The sequence below is a fragment of the Tupaia chinensis genome, unplaced genomic scaffold (assembly GCF_000334495.1).
Source record: "Tupaia chinensis unplaced genomic scaffold, TupChi_1.0 Scaffold000096_1, whole genome shotgun sequence".
In the NCBI taxonomy this organism is placed as follows: domain Eukaryota; kingdom Metazoa; phylum Chordata; class Mammalia; order Scandentia; family Tupaiidae; genus Tupaia; species Tupaia belangeri.
The window spans coordinates 1810563-1834762 of NW_006159558.1; the positions used below are offsets into that span (position 1 = coordinate 1810563).

The 24200-nt window shown below is 43.0% G+C and overlaps 1 protein-coding gene across 2 annotated transcripts in view; it reads left to right on the forward strand.

Annotated features, from left to right (window-relative positions):
* LOC102497482 (catenin delta-2) overlaps positions 1-24200 on the forward strand; it is a 445613-nt gene that overhangs the window by 272345 nt on the left and 149068 nt on the right. For both annotated transcript variants that reach the window (XM_014585846.1, XM_014585847.1), the window contains exons 8-9: positions 3771-3956; positions 23876-24049. In XM_014585846.1, the coding sequence (XP_014441332.1) occupies positions 3771-3956; positions 23876-24049 (360 nt within the window). The remainder of the gene's footprint in view (positions 1-3770; positions 3957-23875; positions 24050-24200) is intronic.

The following is a 24200-nucleotide window of genomic DNA, read 5'->3' on the forward strand; positions in this document are numbered from 1 at the left end:
CTCTTCTGGGCTTTCACAATGACAAGTTGGAGGAAAAAAAAAAAAAAATGAGTACACATTCTCTTTAAGGCCAGAGAAGTGAATGAATGAAAGAGCCTGGATCCCATGGAAGCTCGCAGCCCTGCTCCTGTAATTGGGACAGTTTGTTGAATGGGTGACATATGGTAGAGCATCTACAGGAATCTTCCAAATTAGCTCTTCCTAATAGAAAATAAGGAGTCAAACCGACCCTGGTGACGGTCAGGAGCCTCTGAAAGTGCTGTTGACAGCAATGGATGTCACAAGCAAAGCCACCAGCTGCCACTTCGCTTCTGCTGGGATCCCATGTCTTTTTTTTTTTTTTTCCTGTTTTTTCTCCCACCCCTTTAGAGAAGAGCTCTTGAAGTGACAACCCTCCCAAACCAGACTGCTAAGCTGCAGGAGGCTTAGTGAGAGGGCGGAGTAGGATCCCCGAGACCCTCCCCCTTCCCCACTTTCTCTCTCCTTGCGGCTTCTCCCCCAAATCATCTCCCCAGCAGCAGGTAGATGTTAAAGCATTTCTTGAAACTGCAGATTTATTTCCCAGTAGTTGTTTGTTAAGTGAAGGAATGAGGATGCCCCTGGGGAAGCCGAACAGCAGGATGAGAAAGAAGTTTATTTTCCCAAGTCTTTGATGTAAGAAAAATCAGTTTGAGCAGATTTAAAAATCGTTCTGACTTATGCCATAACATTTTCCTTTCAATGAGAGACTCTTCTCTTCCGTGCACTGTCCCATGCTCACCTGCTTTCATGCCGGTTCCTTTTTTGATGCTAAGAGGATGCTTGAAATAGAAAATCAAGTTGACTCAAAGCCTGTGGGATTAGCAGCCCATGAAACCTTGAAAAGCTGACAGGGAAGGTCTGGCATGGCAAAGGCTCCAGCGATGTTTCCTGGAAGCTGGTTTTGCTAGTTGATTTTCACACCTGCAATAATCAAGTAAAGGGAAGGGGCTGCCTTTTAGCAGATTCTGGTGCATCCTGTCCGCCCCGTCCATTCCAGCCCTAGCCCAGGACTAGCCCAGGACTACAGAGAAGGGGCGGGTCCCAGCAGCTCTGGTCTCCTTCCCTTCATTTGTAAAATGGAACTTGTCGCCTGCCTTGATCACTGGCTATCTCCTAGTAGAAGGGGACTTCAAAAATGAATGCAAAATGAATATCGGGAGAAAAAAGCACACACAGATTTCAAAAATGTTTACACCAAAATAAACTCCTATTTTAATTCCACTTTTTGAAATCCCCTCGTAGATGCCTGAAAAATGGTAGCTGTGATTCTTTGAAATATAAACCTTAGCTTGGTTTAGTTTTTTCATCATTTTCCCCTTTTTAACAATTGGGACTTTTTCTCCTTCTTCCCATGGTTTTTCAAGTCCAGGAGAAATATCGAATGGTCAGCTTTGTCTTAACGAGCAAACTTTTCCTAAGAAGACCAGAGAGTAAATATTCCAGGCATTGGGGGGGGGGGGTCACACAGGTTCTGTCACAGTGATTTAATCCTGCCCCATAGCATGAATGCAGTCATAGAAACACATTCACAGGTGAGCCTCGCTCTGTTCTAGTGCAATGTTATATACGAGAGGCTAGAGGTTGGCTTTGGCCTGTACGTGCAGTTTCCAACCTCTCCTCTTAACAATGAGCAGTTTTAGAAATGGTATTTCCAGAATTTCCAACTTCTTTCATTGGTGGTAGCAAATTTGCAACAGGCACTATTCTGAGAGCACAGTCTATTAACACATTAACCATCACAATAGCCCAAGGAAGGTGGGTACCATCATCGGCCCCCACTTTATACCTGTGAGAACAAGCACAGAGAGATTAAGTACTTTGCCCGAGGCCACACCATTTATTAAATGGCCCAGCCTAGACCCACACCCAGGTAGCTCTAGGTGCCATGCTCAGGACCTCCAAGCTCTTCTGTCCCCCATTGTGTCAACATGCACCCAAGTAGAGCATTCCTGTGCACCAAGCGTCTTCTCAGGATTGACATACTGTATACTTTTTTTTTCCTGCCTTAAAAAATGACCACAAATTTGGTGGCTTCGAACACAAGTTTGTTGTTGTTTTCTTATAGCTCTAGAGGTCAGGAATCCATCAAGTATCTCGTTGGAATAAAGTCAAAGCATCATCAAGACTGTATTTCTTCTGGAGGCTCCAGGACAGACTTGGGTTCATGGCCTCTTGCATCTTCTAGAGGCTGCCCACATTGCTTGGCTTGTGGCCCTCTCCTCTGTCCTCACAGTTGGCAGTGGCAGGTCGAGTCCTTCTCACAGCACATCCTCTGACCTGGCTCTGAACTGCTTTCACTGACAGGACCCCTGTGATCACATTGGGCCCACTCAGATTTTTCAGGATCCTCTCTTCATCACACTGTCAGCTGATATTCAACCTTAATTCTTTCCTGCAACATAACAATCCTAACAGATTCACAAGTTCCAGAGATTCGGAGGTGGATAGTTTGGGGGCTGTTATTTTGCCTACCATACACCCCTATGTTAGCTCACTTAATCCTCACAGCAACCTAATGGTTACTAGGTGTGGATGTGGGTCCTTTTATGATCATTTTATAGAGAAGGATATGAGTCCAGAGATGTTCTGTTCATTGTCTAAAGTCTTGCAACTGAGAGTTGGAGACCTAGGGTTCTACAAGTAGCACTTCCTGTGCCCTTCACCACAGTTTAATGTATTTGCTATCAAAGTAGGTGTTTCAGCCTGGTCAGAAACATCTTTGAATAAAGCAGTTATGCCCCAGGTGACCACGGCCCTTCACTCACCTGGGACAACTCTGGTTTACACCTGTCCTCCTCCTTTTGGGTTTTGATGAGAGAACACATATGTGCATGAGAGAGAGAGAGACCGAGACCTTCACAGAGCCCCGTCGCTCCACAATCACTTTCCATAGCCTTTCAACTAGTCAGGGTCTTGGGCACACACACCAGCACGTTTTCAGGTCAAGTGAGGATTTGAACCAGCAGATAGCCATGCGGCTTCTAGCGCTGCAGATTAGTATGCTACTAACTGCACCACTGAGGTTGGTGTTGCCTTTCTCTGCACCCAGAAAGTGCCCTGGTAGAGAGCAGATTCTAGCGTCACCCCACAGAGCTCACCGAAATCTGACATCTTCACTCTCCTTGCTCTGACCCCAGTCCCTAGACGGAACTGTTAGCAGGTGAATGATGTTTGGGCTCTTTTTTTGCTTATAAATTCTTCCCCTCTCATAAGAGAATTTATTCTTTGTTTTGTTTTTTTTCTTTCTCTTTTCTTTCTTGAAGGCATATGCACTCATCAGAGAGAGAGGGAGAAGGCAAAAGCACCCCCCCCATGTGGTGTGGTCATGACACAATCTCTTCTCCTCTATTTCTCCATCCTGTAGGAATCTGAGACATGCATGCACATGGGCCCAGCACATTTTCCAAGCTACCAGGGCCAGGATTTGAACCATAAGGTTGGCCATGTGGGATCTGGCTTCCTTAACCAGTAGGGCACAGGACCAGTACATAATTGAATTTCAATCCCATGACAGCTGTTTACAGAAGTAACTGTTGTTGAGAAGTAGTTTCTTTGAGTGAGAAGAGTTCTTAAGGTCCATCCAGGCTTCTCTCAGTTCTTTCCACCGGGGCCATCAGGGAGCACTCCAATGCCAGGAGCTGACACACCCAGAAAGAGACGTGGCCATGCACCTGGGCTGCCCTGTCTGTGAGCAGTACTGTGTTGGGTAGTCTTCATTCATTCTTCCTCTCTCTTTTTGGGTTCTCCAGACCGTTGAAAACTGTGTGTGCATTTTAAGGAACCTCTCATACCGGCTGGCAGCAGAAACGTCTCAGGGACAGCACATGGGCACGGATGAGCTGGATGGGCTGCTCTGCGGTGAGGCCAACGGCAAGGATGCGGAGAGCTCCGGGTGCTGGGGCAAGAAGAAGAAGAAGAAGAAGTCCCAAGACCAGGTGATGCAGAGACTGCCACTGCATGCAATTACCCACTTCCCTGAGAGCAACATTAATATTCCATCTGTATACATAGATACAGGCTCTGCATTTTCCATGTGCAGTAAAATCACTAAGGCGTTTGCACCTCCTCCTGCGGGATTTCACAGCTGAGGCGGTGGGACATTACCTAACTTTCCCCACATGTTGCAGCTGAGCCGAGATACGAAATCCCCTAAACAAGAAAAAATACACCCAAGTCCCAGGCAAGCTCTGACATCCCAGCTCTTAGAAGAGCGGGAGAGCTGCCATGTGTTGAAGCTCACGTCTATTGAGGTCCTGGTTGAGGCCAGGCTGGGTGACATACAGGGGCTGAGGATGCTCGGCATAGGAGAAGTGGTAGAAGAAGGGGTGCCAAGGAGACAGGCGTGAACATCCACTGTGTATTTTGTAGCAGGCTTTGAAATGTGTGAATGTGCGTTCTTGCACCTCCCGGTGGAAAGGGGTGACAGTCTGGGAATTCGGGCCTCCCACAGAATATTAGCAGCCTGGCGTGGGAGGACAGTTCAGACAAATTCAGACTGTTGTCCCACTGCAGAGGGAGGCCTCCGCAGAGCAGAGTGGCCCTCAGTCGTACCGAGGAGAAGGCCTGCAGGCAGCTTTCAACCCTGGTGTGTCAGAGCTTCCTCCTCCACATCCCCTGTGGCCTCTGGGCAGCTGAACCCCTTCCCCTGGAGGCCCCCCAGGAAAGGAGTGGCAGGAGGGAATTGCCTATTCGGCTGCTTTCGAAAAGAATGCCACTGAGGATTTCGCCATTTCCCCTGGACACTATGGTCACACACGGCCTTGCCCCGATGCTGACCTCTTGTCTGACTCTCCCCCGGACACCGAGGCCACCCCTGCAGCCTTCCCCTGGTCTCTCGTCCAGCCGTTCCCGTGACACTGAGGTACATGCCCACCTTTTCTGGACACCAAAGTCACCCATCCAGCCACCGAGAGTCACGCAGACCTGGAGAGAAAGAGTCAGAACCCACAAAACCTTCGCTCCAGGTTTCGAGTTCCAAATAAATATGCAAATGTACTTGTTTAAATCACAGCACACTATTTCAAAAATTATTTTTAAAATTATTTTTAAAATTATTTTGATAGTTTTCAAGTAAAGGTGAAAGAAAGTGTGTGAGGTGTGCATGAGGCCATTTCTGTCAGGGATGGCCCCCGTCAACGATGGGCCGGGCAGGCGTGTACCGGCTGTGCCACGCAGCGCAGGTGCGCGGTGGGCTTGCTGTCGAGGTTTCCAGAAGTGCGCGCTGATGGTCTCGGGCCAAATCACCTACGAATGTGTTTCTCTGAGCACATCCTGATTGCTAAGAGACACATGGCTGTGTTTTATGTAGAGCAGGGATTAAGGGGAGCACATGTATCACCCCAACCCCTGAATTCGCCTTGCATGCAGTCATGTTCGCATGCTCTAAGATTCCAGTTTCTCTACCTGTTTGCAGCCCCGAGGACTGCCCAGGCACTTCCCACAACTTCCGGATCTCTGTACTTCAGTTTTCACACACCTATAATTTAGGAGATTTATGTTCACTGCCTCTCAACGGTGACTTTCCCCTTTAAGAACTAAATTCTCAGACCTGCTTTTTCTCCAGTCATGAGTCAGTGCTCTGTGTCCTCCATTCTCTCCCTCTATCAGAAGAACCTTTTAAGAAGGATTGAGCTCTGGTTCTTAACTCAGCCACTTAAAATCCTCTTGTCAGGAGAAGGCAGTGGCCAGCCAGGTATTTACAGGTATTTACCGGGCACCTCCCAGTGCCAGGCGTTTGCTAAGTGCTGTCTCAGACCTCAGCTTTGCACCAGTTCTAAAGACGGCCGGGCCATTATGGGTTCTGAACGTTTTCAACTTCCAAGCAACTAAAACAAGGACGACTTAAAGTGTGATGGGTCCTTGTCACCATTTCCGTGCACTGACTGCCACCGCCTTGGGGCGCTGCTACTCTGCTCTCTCTTGGAAGTGCGCATGAGCACAATAAAGGTGCACAGGAAGGAAAACCAGGAGGACTGTGGTGCTTCCCAGCTTGCCTGGTGATGAAAATCCTCTGGCCTCACCCCAAGGACTCTAGGGGGGCCCAGACAACTTTGGAAAGCATTGCCTTTGGCCTAAGAAACTTGCAACTGAGACCAAATTTGCTCCAGTTTCAGGGTTCGGTCTCCAGGGTTGAGCCATTGTCCAGATGCCAAAGGTCACCTTCCTGGTAGCCCCTGTCTCCTTCAGTAAGATTCTGTCTCTAACACTGAATGTGTTCCCCAGTTCTGCCAATACACATTCACTTGCACTTACACCTTCAAGTGGCAAATGTAATTAGGAGTTGATTGGGGTCAGAGAAGTAAGGGGTCAGAGGGGAAGGGACATCCGTGGACCTCACCCCCTATTGTACGAGGTATGGCCTTCTTTTCTAGTGTTAGCCACGTCCTTGAAACCTTGTGAGTGAGGTTCTGGGCTTAGCCTAATGTGTTGTATATCAGATGTTGTGACACTGATGCATTCTTTTCTCAGTTGACTACCATAAAGTATTAATATAATAGGACTTCGTGATTGTTGCCAGAAGTCTAAATGAAATTTATGTGGTTCATTTGTTCCATTTTTTTCTCACAATAGTCTGTATAAAAAAATTCATTAAGATAGTTTCATGAAACAGCCGAAAGTTAAAAATGCAGTAAAATATTGTTTATAAGGAATATCTGTAGTTATGATGCCAACCAACTGATAGTTTTTTTAAAAAAAAAAAATTTAGATGTGCTCTAAATTAATGCAAAGCTATTTTGAAGAACCAGAAAATCCAATATCGAGCGTAATGAGATAATTGTGCTTGTTTGGAAAGTCGCAGTGTGCTTTGTCAAGTTTAACACAGTTAAAAGCAATCAGAAGTGAGATCTGAGACTGGCAGGTGGTGTGGTGGTTAGGGAAGCTGGATCCTATATGAGAGAGTAGAATTTGTGTCCCAGGCCCAGTGTACTGGGAAACGCCCCAGGTGTGTGTGTGTGCATGCCCAAAATCCCAAGAGAAGAATGGAGGAGAAGGAATTACAGCATGGCTATCCCCATGGGAGGAGATGACTCACTTTCCTTTTCTTTCTCTTTCTCACGCCCTATGGAAAAATAAAACAAACAAAAACTATCTTGCACTTTAAGACTGGTAGAAGAGAGCTGGAGAGGATGTGAAGGTGAAATATGAGAGTGATAAGAAAGGAGAGGGCTGGCAGGATGCCTGGTGTGTGGTTGGGGGCAGTGCTTTGGTATACTTTGCCAACTTGTTAATTCCTGATTATGCCCAGGCTTGCTGCTGAATTGTAAGAAATTGCTACTAATAGTTTTTCTAGTCCTTCTTGGGCAAAGCCTTCTCCAAAGCAGGTTGTGTGTCATATGCCAAAAAAGCCCACCTCAGTAGCAGAATCCTCCCTGCCGCCACCCCCGTCCCCCAGCAGGGCTCTGAGCCATCAGGCTGTCAGGGCAGAGTAGGGGGTAAGCAGAAGAGTGGGATCCAGGGAAGTAGACAGAGATAAAATTGATTTATTTGTTTCACACACCTTTTATAGAAACAAGTGTGTGTGTGTGTGTGTGTGTGTGTGTGTGTGTGTGTGTCTTATAAATTGTCATGTGGCCAGGATCCTGTGATGATGTCCTGGGATAGCACAGATCAAATGTGATTTAGAGGCAACAGGACTCTTTCCACTGGCTGCTGACCACAGCAAACCTGGGCTTCAAAACTCACTCGGTGTGAGCTTAACTGTACAGAGAAGCCCATGGAAAACAAGCAAAACAGGCAGGATCCCCATTCATTTTAACCCTCTCTTTTCTAAGTTACTTAAAATTTTTCTAGTTTGAATTGATAAAAACAGATCTGTCTACTCACATGGGGAGGACATAGACCTACGAGATTTCAAACATGAGGCTGTCCAGTATTTGTATACCATAGATTTTCTCTCCTGATAATCTGTGTTTCAAAACTGAGTGCGTTGTAGTCAATGTAAGAATATCTTCGCTTTCCTTTGCCTCTTAAATTGGATGCTGAGTGCATGGGTTAGTGGGGGATTTCACTAAGAATACTCAGTGAGTATGGGAGTGATTTCTGTGTAAAACCTTTCAAGCCTCTTATTTTCTCTACAATGACAGACATCCACAAGACCTCTTCCCTGCAGATGGTCCTGGCTTGTCCTAAAGTCCCACAACTTGGCTGTCTCCAAGCTTTTCCGCTGGAAAAGCCTGTCTCCAGGCTGTTCCTCTTCTGATCATCCTTTCCCTTCTTCCACTACCTGGAGAATGATCCCTCAAGACCAAGTAAAGCATCACTTCCACCCTTTCAGGACTTCTCCCAAGTAAACATGTAACCCCCCTGATCTATTGGTATTTCCATAGACTTTGATCGAAACTGCTAGTCCTTTCCATTATGAGTTAGGCACAGCAGAAATCCTGGTGGGGAGTGAATTTTCAGGGGGAACAGACTGGGGAAATCTCCTTCTGTCCTCGACTGCCACCCCAGCCCCTGGCACGTCACTTTGCGTGTCGGTCAACCTGTGGTCCTGGGTGGCCTCCATGTAGGTTTATTGCAAGTTGGTGTTCACAGTTACAACTTGTCAGACACTTTTGTCTCTTTCTTGGTGAGACTGGGTTGTCAAGGACCTCTTCGTGCCAAATATTGGGTCCTCTTCCTACCTTCAGTTTCAGAGTGTTCTTGAGCTTCTCATACAGCTGCCCTTCAGCACGTTGCTGTTCGGGACTCTGGATCTGCAGTTGTTCCCAAGCCTAATGTACTCTAAATCACCATTATCATCTACAAATGAATGTTCACTCGCACAAGTGTCTGTGTATCTCAAAGTACCCCTCCAGAAGCAGCGCGTTAGATCAGGCCAGACTAAACAAATGCTTTGCTCTAAAGGTGTGAACGTGTGGCATACCTAAGTGGTGTTAGATGTCAGGAAATCCCATCACCTGCAGGTTTCCATGAGTTTTCAGGATTTCAGTCTTCTTCAGGAAGCTCACACACCATCTGCTATGTCCTGTGGACGCCATTGACCCAAAAACAGGACTCTCAGACTAAGTAGCATGTAATGTGCCAATGCACAGGTGTGACTTTTACTACTGGTTCAAATCAGAGATGTGATTTTAATTAGATTTGTCCCTTTTTTAAACAAAAATGGATGTTAATGATAAATACTTTTACCTACCAAACATAGCACATAAATAATACTAGGGAAAGTTCATGGAATATATGCATCATGAAAAAACTATGTCTGGAGGGGACCAGCAATTAGCGTAATGGCTATGTCATTGGACTCCCATGTAGTCGACTGCAGTTTGAGTCCCAGACCCGGTGGCTTAAACTCACGTCGGGTGCATGTGTGTGCGTGCCCAAGATCCCGAGAGGAGAATGGAAGAGGAGGGATGGTGGGCAGGAACAGAACTAAGAGGCCTCCTCTTGAAACAGATACGACGGTAGAAACCCAAGATACAGAAAGAGGCGACTACAAGAACTTAAACACCTGTGCTCAGTGGTAAAGAAGGCAATGTCAGCGCACTTGGAACGAATCAGGGAACTGAGAGAGTGAACAGAAATGTGCAAGAAGGACTGGCCACAAAATCGAATTACTGAAGTAAATGCAAAACAAGAGAAATTTTCACAGAACGCAGAGAAAGGGGGAAACTAAACCACAATGAAAGAAGACAAGGAGAGACCAAGAGATACAGGTTACACATAATTAGACTATCTGGAATGGAAGACAAAACAAGGAGCTGAAACAATGAGCAAGGGACTGTTTGAACAACATTTCCCCGAGTTGAGGAACCAACTAGATCTACACAAAGAAAAGGCTCACAGAGTACTTTTAAAAATTGACAGAAAGAAAGCAAGAAGTAGACATATCCTGGTAGCATTTTAACATTTCAAGAAAAAAAATTAAAATTTTACGAGTATCCAGACAGAAAGAAACAGGTTACCTGTGAAGGGAAACTTTTTCTCTTGCAACTCCAGATGCTAGAAGACAATGGAACAGTATCTACAGAGTCCTAAGGGAAAATAATTTAGAACTAGGAATTGTATACCTTGCCAAGTTATAATTGTCTGTGCAGGTAACTGGAAGATATTTTCAAATATGCAGGTTAAAGAAAGTGTATCGACCTAGAACCTTCCCTGAACACTCTGTTGCATGATTTACTGCAGCCAGCAGAGAACGTGAATCAAAATAAATGGAGTAGGGGGCAATTGTATGAAGAAACATTCAGCCGTTAAAACTAGTTGAGGAGCATTAAGTTTAAATTGTAATAAGGTGATAAAAATTAATGTGAAAGTAGCTTTGTAAGTTGGGGCTAACATTTTTGTTTGTATACTTTTTTTTTTTTTTTTTTGAGAGAGTTTTCACTGTAGGGCGCGTGCGCTCGCCCGACAGACAGAGAGAGACAGAAAGCGAGAAATCACCCCCCAGGGGGGATGGTCACGCCGCAATCCCTTCTCCTCCATTCTCCTCTCGGGATCTTGGGCACGCACGCACACGCGCCCGGCGTGAGTTTTAAGCCACCGGGTCCGGGACACGAACCGCGGTCGACTACGTGGGAGTCCAGCGACATAGCCATTACGCTAACTGCTGGTTCCCTTGTTTGTATACTTTTAAACTAAAAAGGCATGTCAAATGTTTAATATGTTGTACAAATAGGTACTGTTTCATTCTCAGTATATAGCGTTGTATGTAGATAAAGACAGGTATTTTCCTAAGCTAAACGTAAGTACAACCAAAGTGCTTTGTCATTGTGGACAGGACTGGGAAAGGCATTCCAAATGTTAATCGGACAAAACTGGAGAAAGCAGCTGGTACAGTTTTATTTTCCTTATTCCTAATTATAGAGGGGAAAGAAGCAATATTGTCTATAATATTAATACCAATAGTATAAAACAGTTAGACAGAGGATGGACAAAATCTTGATTTATGTACATGTTACACAGAGAAAACGCATACCTGCTATGTCATTTAATAGTTCATATAAATAAAGTTGATGTTGAGGTCTTAACAAAAACAGAATATGTACATCCATTCTTTTGGATTAGAGAAAACAGTGCACCAAAATAAAAACGTGAAGGATACACAAAGTAGATCGAAAGAGGTACAGGTGAGTTACGCTCGCGTACTGGTTGAGCATCCCTATAAAACGGATTGATGTTGGTTCAGAAACCAGTCTATAACCTGGGATGCTCTGATTTGTATAAAAAAAAGTATTTAAAGACAATGAAACTATAAGTCATAGAAATAGTGTGCAATTTCTGTACTAGCATCCACACATAGAACAAGGTGTTTTACACTTATAAAACAGACAATATGGCATATAACACTTAGAAGCTATGTAGTAAGTAGCATAGCATTCACATGAAAAGTGAATGTTCCATATCTTCATGTGGCTGGTAGTTTTACTGATGTAAAAAGATACATGCATATTTTAAATATTGTCCATTTAAGATTAGTATTCCATGTACCTAAAATTCATAGAGTAATCTTTCTGTTTAAAAGAATATGTATAGCAAAGACTATTGGACTCTGACTTCAACACTTAAAATCTTTGATAAGTAAATGGAAAGTTGCGAGAAAGGTAAAATGGTTAAGAATTTGTGTGTGATTAATATATAATACTTTGCTACTTTATTTTCAGTGTTTTCAAATTCTAAAATATTTCTAAACGATCGTTTACTCGGATGCAGAGATAACTTTATTGTATTTCTAAAAAGCACAACTGACCATGTTGCTGAAAAGCCTAGCAAAGTAAATAAAGTTTAAACACTGAGAAAAAAAACAAACAAACCAGTTTACACATGAACATATAACCTTTCAGCTCTTTCCCCATCCACATCTATTCATAGCTGTGTTTAATCCTTCGGAATAGAATTACAAGCCCCAATTTACAATGGCTCTACTTAAGATTTTTCTTCTTTCCAGTGGTGTGAAAGCAATAGCATTCAGTTGAAAGCATGCTTCAAGAACCTGTACAGGTTTTGCATTCAATGCCATAGTTAGTAAAAGAATCACACGAGTTATTCAACACTTTACTATAAAATAGGCTTCAGGTGGGCTGACCCGTAGCTTAGTGGTTAAGAGAGCAAGATCCCACATGACCAGTCATGGTTTAAATCCTGGCCCTGGCAGTCTGAAAAATACTCAGGGCACATATGCATGCGTACACCAAGTCCTGACAGGGTGGAGAAACAGAGAAGGGATCGTGGCCTGGCCATGCCTCAAGGAGGAGTGGTTTCTTCCTTTTTTTCTGTCGCTCTCTTTCTCTGGCGAGTGCTTACTCCCTCTGGCAATTACTTAAAGAATTAAAATAGGAAAAATATAAATAAAGTAGGCTTTGCGTTAAATAATTTTGCCCAATGTAAGTGTTCTCTTTTTTATAATTGTTTTTATTTAATTTTATTTATTCATTCATTTATTTTAATTTGACCAGAGACAGAGGAAGAGAGAGAAAGAGAAAAAGTGGGAAAGCAAGCCACTAGGTCTGGGACTCGACCCATGGTTGGCCATGTGGGAGTGTCCAGCACCTTAACCATCACACCACCTGCTAGCCCTGTAAGTGTTCTTGACAGTTAAAGCAGGCTGTGCTAGACCACAGTGCTAAGTAAGTTAGACCCGTTATGTACATTTTTGGCTCACAATATTCCCAACGTATGATTGGTTTATTATGTCGTAACCCCAGAGTAAACTGAGGAGCATCTAAATGCTCTCTTGGTTTAAGAATAAGTTGGGAGCCATAGCGGGCATTCAAACTCATAGGGTTTTACAGGAGATAAGCTCCACCAATGCAGAACGCTGCCCTACAGAGACCTGAAAGACCAGGCTCTTTATATCATAGGGTGCTCTCATCTCTAAGATGCTACTCTTCTCATGATCTAAGATGGTTCATCATAATCCCAGCCCAGGAGTGAAAATGGCAGAAAGAAGACAGGACGTTTCCATTCTGTGGAGCTCTCCCCCATGCTCCCCACCACATACACAGCTGCTCGGTGGCCTCAGCTGGCTCAGAACAGCATGCAAGCCACCAGGGAGACAGAGACATACTTTTTCTCATGGAACCACCTTGACCAAGGCGAACCTCCAGCATTGTCTTAATAAGGGAGACGGGTGCTGTGGTGTACTAAGTGGGTGCCCCTGGAGCTTTCTGTGCCTGTAAGGATCCTACCACTGAAATTTCTTAGCACACGGTGGTGACATAAATAAATAAATAAATAAATAAATAAATGTTTATTTACTTCATCATGCGTAAACAGCACAGCCCCTGATCTTCTGCAGCAGAGACACCTCCCTGCCCATTCTGGCATATCCCTGAAGGGGAGGACAGGTGTAGACATGCAGCTGCCAACTGGCCTCTGTCCTAGTCAGTAACTAGTCATTTACACCAGAAGGCGGAGAGGCTCCCAAGAATCCCAATGGAGGATTACCATGACTTGGTGAACCTGTCTCTTCTCATTATGAAATAAGTTTGATTTCTAGTTTTTACTGCCGTAAATTTTAATAAACATCAACACAGTTATATAGCTAAATTGTACCTGCCTCACAATCCTTCTTAAGGATAAACTCTTTTTTTAGAATTATTTTGTTTAATTGTATTCATTGTCATTATTGCATTTTATTGAAGTTGACCAGAGAGAGACAGAGAGAGAGAAAAATGTTAGAAAGCAAGCTGCCAGGTCCAGGTCTTGAACTGCTGTTAGCCATGTAGGAATCCAGTTGCCTTAACCACCATGCCACCTGCAGGCCCCAAGGATAAATTCTTAAAAGTGAAATATCTAGGCCAACTGAATGTCATTAAGGCTATTGATACACAAACCAAAATTTACATTAGTTGAGATGGCAGTGATATTCAAAGTACATGGATTTGATTGTTTTTATTATTATCACTTTAGGGATTTGCCCTTCATGATGTTCTGATGCTTTTACTTTGTCATTTCTAAATATCACAAGTTGTTTTTCTTTTTTTCTAGACAGTTTCCGTTTTCTTATGAGTAGCCATCCTTTTTCTCTGGGTGCTTAATGCCATTTCCTTCCTAACCATCTGCTTCCTTCAGCTGCTGCTCCTTCCGCCGGCTGCTGCCCGTGCCATCTCTCTGTCTTCACCTCACTATATGCCAGGAGCTTGCTGACTCCAGATATGACGCTGCATGTCCTGGAAGCAGCAAGTCGCTGGAGCCGGCGAAGATCATGGCCGCACATTTCTGTGCAGTGATCTGAGTGCCTCTGTCCATGAAGGAACAGGACTCTTCTTCATCTCTCACAGAAAATATGTCCCAACACTGAGAAGTGCTGCTCTTTTCTTTTCAAGTGCTCACAGACTTTAAGCTGTTCCGGTCGCTTTATTCACTCTCCTCACTATACTTTGCCACTCAGTACTAAATGCCTTTGTACTCGGTGTCTAATGAGGCTAGACCGAGGTTTTCCATCCTCAGCACGGTGACATTGGGCCTGATAATTCTATTGTGGGGCATCATCCTAGCTTTGCCCCAGCTTCTCCCAGGAGGTGCTAGTAGCACCTCTTCCTCCATCATGACAACCAAAGATGTCTCCAGACATTGCAGTTGTCCTCTTGGGTGGCAACATTGCCATTGTCACAACCAGCACTCTAGACTTTTTCATGAGGGAAATATTACCAAAAATATAAACAACCAAGACTACTAAATTATCTGAAGGAGGTTGGCATGTCAAGGGCACAGCCCCTTTAGAAGGCAGGTGACAGGGAGGGCTGCGATCCAGGTTTCCCTCCAATCAGGAACAGAGAGGATTCTCTTGGATCTTCAGAAAAGTCATGATGCACTTTTGCACTAAAAAAAAAAAAAAGAGAGAGAGAGAGAAATATGTTATGACTTTTCTAATGACCCAATTGTATTAGCAGGACTCCAGCTGGTTCCATTACACTGACTTGGAGAAGGGACAGTGAGCCTGGAAAAGCAGGGTGGACTTGATGGCACTCCTGAGTCAGGCTCAGTACAAGGGATGGTCTCATTTGGCAAGCTCTGGAGCAGGCAGCATCCCCATCCACCCTCTAACCGTCCAAGAGATGTGTGTGCACTTGGGACTCCACATGCAGGGAGGTCACTTGCCAAAACTGTCCTTGAACCCTTTTGTTCTGTTCAGACAGTACCCTATCCTGCTTCTCCCTTAATGCAGGTTTCTGATCTCTCAAATGCAAAAGCCCTCCTGCCTTCTGCGAGGAGAGCCTGGAGACTGTGCACTGCCCCGGAACACAGCTAGTTAGCCATCAGCTGTCCTTCTGCACAGCCCCAGCCTCAGCTGTAGCTGAAGTGTTCTGAATAGCTCTTAGGGGGATGTAGACACCCCAGCTACCCTTTTCTTTGAAATCTCAAGAGTCCACATGAAGAATCATTTCTCTTCTGGCTTTGTGTAGATCATTGGAGTCTTTAAATACCCATCACCTCTATTCCCCATGCCCTGAAAATCTGGAAGCAGTCAGGAGACACCTTCAAGGCAAAATCAATGAGTACCTACCTGCTGGTCAACCAAGTGAGCGAGAGGAAGACAGGAAGGGACTTGGGCTTTGGTAGTTGCTTTGTTTTTTCTTTAAATTTGCTAGAGGGCATGCACACTCTACAGAGAAGAGAGAGAGAGAAAGTGCCCCTTCTGGAGGACGGTCACACTGCAGTCCCTTCTCCATTTCTCCTCTCGGGATTTTGAGCATGCACACACACTTGCCCAATGTGTTTTTCAAACCAGTGAGTCTGGGACTCAAACCACGTGGTTGACAACTGGGGACCCAACCACCTAAACCACTACACCGTTAGCTGGCTGTTGATGGTGGCTTTTTACACTGCTAGCTGCATCCTACTTAAACCACATCCTCCTTGAGAGAACACTGCCAGTTGTCCAACTTGGAGCCATTTTCTCTTCCTCCATTTTGCCATGGGCGACTGTTTTACGGAGGGGGAAGCATGGATCTGAAAGTCAGAACTTTTCTGTGCTGCTGCGGAGTCCCTCCCTGTAGCTCGCAGTCTCTCTGGCCTGCAGTTTATTTCACTGACATCCCTTAGAAACCAAAGTTATCCTGCACACATGTAATGGCTGTGATACTGTTATGGGACGGGAGCGGGTTGAGCTGCGTTCTGCAAAATCCTTGATTCTTTAGGGCCGAATCTCTAAGATTAGAGACTTGCCCTAAAATGCAAAATGAAAAACCACAAACATTTATAAACTAGGAAAAGGGAAGTTTTAATAGAAAAATGAGGACTTTTAATAGAAGAGGAGCTTCCCTCCATGCCTCAAAGACGTGCGGGTGAGCAGCTGCTAGAGGACAGTTGCCCTGGGAATTTGGTCAGGTGTTGCATTTATTCTGAGTCGGTAATGGATATTTAGCAGGGGAAGGTCTGTCATAGAATCTGGCTTCTTTGTCTGGATTCCAGGGCTTTTCCTGGGCTTGTGTATCTCTCTCACAGGTGATGAGACCTAATCCCACAGGCTCAGTGTGGACTTAGGAGGTATTGAGTATCCTTATGGATGAACAGCCCAGTCTGTCTGTTGCCCCAGTGGGAATCAGGATGTTGACCAAAACGTCTGGTTGGGTCCTTTGTATTTATGGGAAATGATAAGAGAGGGGTTAACAACCTTCCCTATGTGCTTTTCTCAGCTACTAAAGAAGAAAAATGAGATCTGCGTCTCCTTCCGGAGCCAGGAGCTGGGTGGGAGGAAGGAGTCTCTGCAGAGGGTCTAGTTGTCACTCCTGATAAGTTGCGATTAATGTGGCTGATGTCCTTTTCTTAGGGCTACCCACTCATTTCTAGCTAACTGCTTATCACAGTGCCTTCTGATTGGTGGGGAACTCTCAGTAATAGAGTCACAGTTTGCGAGGAAAGCAGGCTTTTCTGTTTCTGCTCCAAAGATGCACCTCTGCAGGACAAGGTCTTTCCCAACGTTGACTTGGCCGGTGAGACTGCACCAAGGCTCTGGCCCATGGGAAGAGGAGCTGTGTGTGTATTTCAGCACTTCTCTTGACATGGAAATCCCCTACATGGTGCTTCTGTTTGCATCTCCACCTCAGTGGTACCCAGCTCAGTGAGCTGGAGACGGTGACTGAGGCAGTCCTTAGCTAGTTCAGAGGGGAGCTGAACTGTCTTACAAGTCTTCTCATTCTGTCGGGGCTTCGACGAGTGTGGTAAAGTAGTCCTGTGAGTCTCAGTATCTTAACCCTGTGTTAACAGTATCTCTTTGCAAAATATATTGACATCTTTACTTTCTTTTTTTTACTTCAATTTTAATCTCTAAGTTGTATTTTTCTTTAAATATAAGACGCAGATAGCTCCCGTGATTCTATCCTCAGACAAATGGCGATAACTAGCCCCTTCCCTCCGTCCCTTAGCCTTCCTTTTTCTTTCTCCTTGTCTCTGGGCCTTGCCTTCTCCATTTACTGATATCCTTTAAAAAAAAAAAAAAAATTCCAGACCCTGGACTCCCTTAGCAAGAGGCCAAAGGTTACTGCCCTGGCATTCCCAACTGTCTGATTTCACTCATCCCCTCCTAATGACCTCAACCTAGATCAATAGCCAAGGACAATTCTACGTCCATAGCAAGCAGGAAGCAGCTACAGAAGAGATCTTCACCCCACACTCTGAGTGGAGTCTTTAAGAATAAGTCTATAGGGGCCAACAGGTGGTGTAGTGATCGAGGTGTGGACTCCCAACTGGTTGACCATGGTTTGAGTCCTGGACCTGGGGATGCATGTATACACATTCCCAAATTCCTGAGAGGAGAATGGAGAAGAAGGGATTGCAGTATGGTTATCCTTCCGGGGGTGGTGTGATTTCTTGCTTTTTGTCTCTTTATCTCTCTGTCTCTTTGGCGAGCACACATGCCAAATTGTCTCTCAAAAAAAAAAAAAGTCTATATAGCAAGTTAGAAAATAATAAAAATAAATAAATAAAAATAAATAAGTTTATCTTAAAACCATTGGAGAAAACAAAGGTATATTCAGTACCTTCCAGGTATTTTAATGGGAAGGGCACATTCAAAGATCCGCTGTGCCTCAGGCGTTTTTTTTTTTTTTTTTTTTTTTTTTTACCTATGCTTAGATATGTGTCTCTTGTTTTGGGCTCTGCTGGAAGGAAAGCAAGGTCTCCAGGAGCCTAAGTGCCTTTGGCAGGGCGGCTGAAAGGTCTAAAGGGTCAGTCTAATCTGATTGGTCGAATGGGAGGGGCCTGCTCCAGTCGGGAATTCTTGGGTTAGAGGAAGATTTCTACCTGAAAGGAGGGAAGAAAAGGGGGCTGCTTGATCTTACCACAGAAGGCTGACTCCCCCAGAGATAGCTCAGAAACAATCCAGATATCCAGATGTTGTAAAAGACCACCTGGCATGCTCTCAAGACCACCTTAATCACCCCTCCTTTTAAATTCCTTTCCTTTAAAATTCCCTTACCCCCACTCTTCAGGCCACTGCAACTCTCTGCATCTGCTCCTTTCCTCCCTTGAAAAATCAAAAAACCTTTCCTATGGACCTAAAAAAAAAAAAAAAAGGAAAGAAAACTCTTTTAAGACCCACTAGGAAGAAAAGGTATTTAAAGCAAGTTCAGTGTCTGTTCGTTTGTGTATGTACTATGTGAGAGAGAGAGAGAGAGAGCACCCCCAGCAAGGTCCCTATGCCACAATCCACCCTGAGTTTTCAGCCATCCCCAGATCTCACGTAGTCATGTGCATTTCAGCAGTCCTCTGACTTCTAAGTCGGGAAGCTCGTTATTCTCTTCTTTTCCACAATGATTTTGAGCATTAACCTTCTTGATGAGAAAATACCTATTTTCAATTCTATACAACTTTAGAAACGAAGTGGTAAAAATTGTTTACTGATATTTTTGGTTGATAGTGGTCTTATGGTCATGCACGTGAAGCCAGTAACATGCTATCGAGGGAGGAACTACTTGGGGAGACAAAAATCAACAACATAGTCTCTCGTGTACACTCACTGCGTTACTGCCAGTCTGTCTGGACCAGAGCCTCAGGGCAAAAGGTCATGGTGCAGCTAGAGGGCCCTTTTTCTTATCTTAGTGATTCTTGTAGCCATTAAAAGAATCTCAGAAGCCCTGGTTATAACCTACTCAATCCCTCTAATATATGGGTAAAATTGTAAAGTCCCATGAACAAGACAACGAGTAAGAGATGCTTTAAGGCTAGGAATATGTTCTCAAGTATTTTCTCCTGTTCGACAACATGTAAATGACTCACACAGAATGTAATTTGAACCTTTAGGTAATACCTTTAAGATTTAAGAACTGCTAGAACTTTTGGAGGTTTTAAAAATGTAATAGATGGGGGCGAGCAGGTGGTGTGGTGGTTAAGACACTGGATTTCCACTTGGCCAGTGGCTGTTTAAGTCCTGGACTTGGCAGCCTGACTGTCATGCTGGGTACGTGTGCATGCATGCCCAAAATCCAGGACAACAATGGAGGAGAAGGGATTGGGGCATGGTCATCCCCCTTGAGAAATCACTTTCTCTCTCACTATCTCTCTCTCTGGCTCTCCGTTTATTATTATTTAAAAATAATAATAAAATATAATAGATAAAAATGAAAATCTTGTGCAAAATTGCAGAACCCTTCTCTAACTCTCACACATGAGCAGTAAAACTATGAGAAGGAAAGGCTTTTTACAGAAGAATTTCTCCAAACTGGAACAAGATAAAGCCCAATGTAAAACTCATTTAAATCACATATTACTCTTTCCTCTTTCTTTTGCTTCCCTGTTATCTATTCTGGTTTTTAACTATGACCTGAGGAATGAAGATATAGTGAACGGGTGGATATGCATGTGTGTGTCATAGTAATGCAGATATTGTCATCAGAAAATACATTACTGACAGTGCCTCTGTTGGTTTCTTGCAAACACTTTTTCTCCCTGGTTATGCTCTTCCTTTGTTACATAGAAAAAAAGTTTTCTTTCCTGACTTGATGACATTTTGCTTTTTTATAAGTTATTTTCATATATTAAACTATTAAATGATTTTAGGTTTTGGTAGTAAGTCCTAAAGATAGAGTCCAAAATAAACACAGTCTGGCTAAGGTTTATACATTTAGTGTTTGTCTTCTAAAGACTAAATAACTACATGGTCAGCATTTCACTGTGCTAAATATTGCCTTCAGGTAATGTACCCATCCTGTACAGAGTTTGGGGGAGGCCCGATCGTGGAGGCACAGGAGGTAATGTAGGTGGTAGTATACTGAGTTTAAGTGTTGAAGTCACATGGCCAACTGGAGACTCAGATTCCTACAGTGACCTGAAAACACTCTTTGTACACACACACACGCAAGATCCTGACAAGCTGGAGGACTGGGAGTGAGGGTTCATGGCTTGAGGAGATTCTGTCGAGAGTACCCTTCCTCCCATCTCATGAATAAAATAAATAAGCTTTAAAAAAATAAATTTTGAGATTGAGGCCTCTTGTATTTAAATTTAGAAAATGTACTCTAATTCATTTTGGTAAGAGTTGCATAGCCCATGATTTCTCATGAATCCTCCCTCCAGAAGAAGGTTAGCATTAAAAGTCTGCATGTTTCACTACTGTCAGTCTGATCCTAACCTCACCATCACCCAAGTGTCTTATTGATGTTGATCAGCTAGACAAAATATTGCTTAGTGTATTAACACAGCTCTTAGAGATTACATACAGTCATTTCATAAGTGATAAAAATGTATTTTAATGGGCAACTGATACTTTCCACCTATTAACTTAATAAAAGTTTGAATCAAGTACCCAGATAAAGGTCAGACCCATCGCTGGCTTTGAATAGCCTCTTTTTCTTCCATATTAGCATGCCAGGGTGCCTTCAACGTTCTGAAATAGCAAAGAATCCCCTTTGAACTCCATTTCTAGCTGCCATCAAAGATTATCTGTGTTCACATCAGTTGTCCTTTTATTTCCTTCAGATTCTCTCTGTAGCCATTAAGAAAGAATTGTAATAAAAGGTATTTAACACCTACATAGATGACATGTCTAGGCAGAAGAAAATTGTCTACTGATTTAACCATTTATTCTTCTTTGTTGTGCAGAAATTAGAAAAGGAGAATGAATGAAACCCAGCAAAAGATAACACAGCTGCTCTTTCTTCTTTTTAAACTTCAGCTGTCATATTTTTTAACGAGCATGCAAATACCACTTTTGTATACCTCCCACTGCGATGTTAGCGCTTACATGAGAGGAAAAGCTCACCCATGTTGAGCTGGAAATTTTGTGTTCATATTTTTATATGAAAATGATAGCTGAAAAATTTTAAGGAGATGACAAAATAGACAGTGAAATAAACAAAAAGCAATGCAGTGATCTTCTATTTCTTGTTACACTAACACACAGATTCACTACCCCAAACTCATTTCCATTGATAAGCCATTATGACCATCAAAGTTGACAACCTGCAAAGTAACTGTTACCTTTTCCTGTGCTTTCTGTTCAATGCATAGACCACTCTCAAATAGCAATCCAGACCAAAGCCACAGGGCTGATAGGTTACTCACAGATGCAAAGTCATCTTTGAATGGTTGAGACTCGTCCATAGCTAAAAGAACAAGAATCTTCCTACGCAGGGTGTTTTTATTACGAAGTTGAAATTGAGTGACACATTCATTACAAATGACCTTTAAAGGGATGTCCATCATCCATCTATGGGATGTTATTTATCTGTTAACTTTAGCTTTGACTTAAATTAATGTGTGTCATAATTGGGAAAAGAAGACATGAGGATTTCAATTTTCACTTAAAAAAGATAAAAAATGAGGGAACCAGCAGTTAGCGTAATGGCTATGTCGCTGGACTCCCACGTAGTCGACCGCGGTTCGTGTCTCGGACCCGGTGGCTTAAATCTCACGCCGGGCACATGTGCATGTGTGCCCAAGATCCCGAGAGGAGAATGGAGGACAAGGGATTGCGACGTGACCACCCCCCCTGTGGGGTGATTTCTCGCTTTCTGTCTCTATGTCTCTCTCTGTCTGTCTGGCGAGTGCACGCGCCCTATAGCGAAAACCTCTCCAAAAAAAAAAGATAAAAAATGAAATTTTTGAATGATTTTTTCATAGTCAAATAACTTTACAGTATCTCTATGAACACTTGAACTATTAGTACAAAGTAAGCCTTATTTTTTTCTCAGTAGAATTTTTAGAACTAAGTAACTTACATTCTGAAATATATTTTTGTTTTCATATTTATACACACATACATACATGTAAGTATACACATAAAATATCTGTAAGAAAGGTTAATATATGTCATTTAGGCTATATATATCTTTGTAAGTGTAGTTTTTTCATCACCAGAGGGCACATGTGCTTGCCAGAGAGAGACAGAGAGAAAGGAGAAAAAAGTACCCAACTGTGGATCCTGGTCACGCTGCAGTCCCTTCTCCATGGTCCATCCTGTAGGGATTTGGGGCATGTACACACACTTGCCCCAGAGTGTTTATCGACATGCAGTCAGCTCCCTGAACCACTCAGCCATGAGGCCAGCCCCAACTATGTTTTGTTAAAAGTAATCCTTAATAAAGACAAATAAGCTAAGTAGCTTTATATCCCTACCCTAAGATTACAAAGAAATCATTTTGTTGCACTATGGCTTTTCTCAGAAGTGAATATGGTACATTTTTTAATATTTAATTTTCATTTCTTTTATACATTCAATCACATACATCACTTAGCATGTAAAGTGAATGCTCCAACATGAATACATCTCTCACCAGTCCCATTGGGTATACTATACATGTTATCATCAACAAAAAACCCATATCTCTTTTCTAAACAGAGTATATTTGATTTCCACCCTCATTAAATTAATTGCCTTATTTTTCACCCAAAACAAAGACTTTGTGTAATCGAAGAGCAGATTATTATTTTGGTTTTTTAAAAATCTCAAAAATATAAGAATAATAGAAATTTTGAAATGCAGAAAAATAATACAGGACAGTTTATTTAAAAATTTGAATGATCATTATCAGTATAATGATCATTATTAATTTATTAATAAATTTTAATGATCATTCATTTGAGTGCTCATTATGGTTTATTAAGAAATTTGAATGAGCGAGGGAGAACGTGAGATAAAGCACAGCCCTATACTACTTTGTGTCTAGTTTTATTCATTTACCTTTTATTGTTACCACTTGTCCAAGTTGCTATCCAGTCTTTATAGCTACCATTTTTAATGGTTGACTGGTATTCTTTTGTGCGTATAAGCCATCATTTAAAAATTAAGTGTAATTATGTTTTTAATTACACACTTTCCTGTTATTTATTAGATTCAATTTGAAGAAAGTGTAACTCTCAGGATTACTGTAGAATCTAGATTTGCCTATGGCTCGTGTCAATGCGTCTAATAAGCCATAGCAAATTTTTCTCTTTCAGCTATTCTGCTGTTTTCGATATTTGCAAGGATGGTACCCAAGATCAAACAGAAAATGTGTTTTACAAATTTTATAGGAACTTATCTCAGTTAACAATTATGTTTAAAAAATAAAGGCAGTTCATTGATAGTAACTACTGTGTAATGCGTGTTGTATGCTAACTATGAGATATGCTATCTTGATCTTCATCCTTGTTCCATCCTGCTCAATCAAAGTGAACCTTGTTCTTCTCCTTCCTTCCTACAGCAGTGTGTTAGAATTGTTCTCAGAGAGCTTGTCCCTTTTACTGCTGGCTACATTCATTTATGTACACGTCTCATCACCTTCCCCCCTTAATCATAAGCTCATGGTGGCCAGGAATGGCTCTCCTGGTTTGGGCAGTTACTGTACTGCTGATGCAGTACTCTCTAGGCCATCGGCGCTCACCAAAGGTTATGACACTGTGCTTGTGGTTTTGTCTGTAATGTGTGCAGAAGGCAATAGTAGGACGCATAATGATATTGAAGCTATTTACTCTCTCATTTTTCTTCCACCAGTGGGATGGAGTAGGACCTCTTCCAGACTGTGCAGAACCACCCAAAGGAATCCAGATGCTGTGGCACCCATCAATAGTCAAACCCTACCTCACACTGCTCTCTGAGTGCTCAAACCCAGACACGCTGGAGGGGGCAGCAGGCGCCCTGCAGAACTTGGCAGCAGGGAGCTGGAAGGTATGGCTAGTTCATTATAATAAAACAGAAACTGGGAACTATGAGCAAGTCCTTAGAAAACAATATAAGTTTAATTCTGAGAAGTGCTATTCTAGTAAAGATTTTAAGGGTTTTAGAGAAAACCAGTGATATTGAACTGTTGGACTTCGAA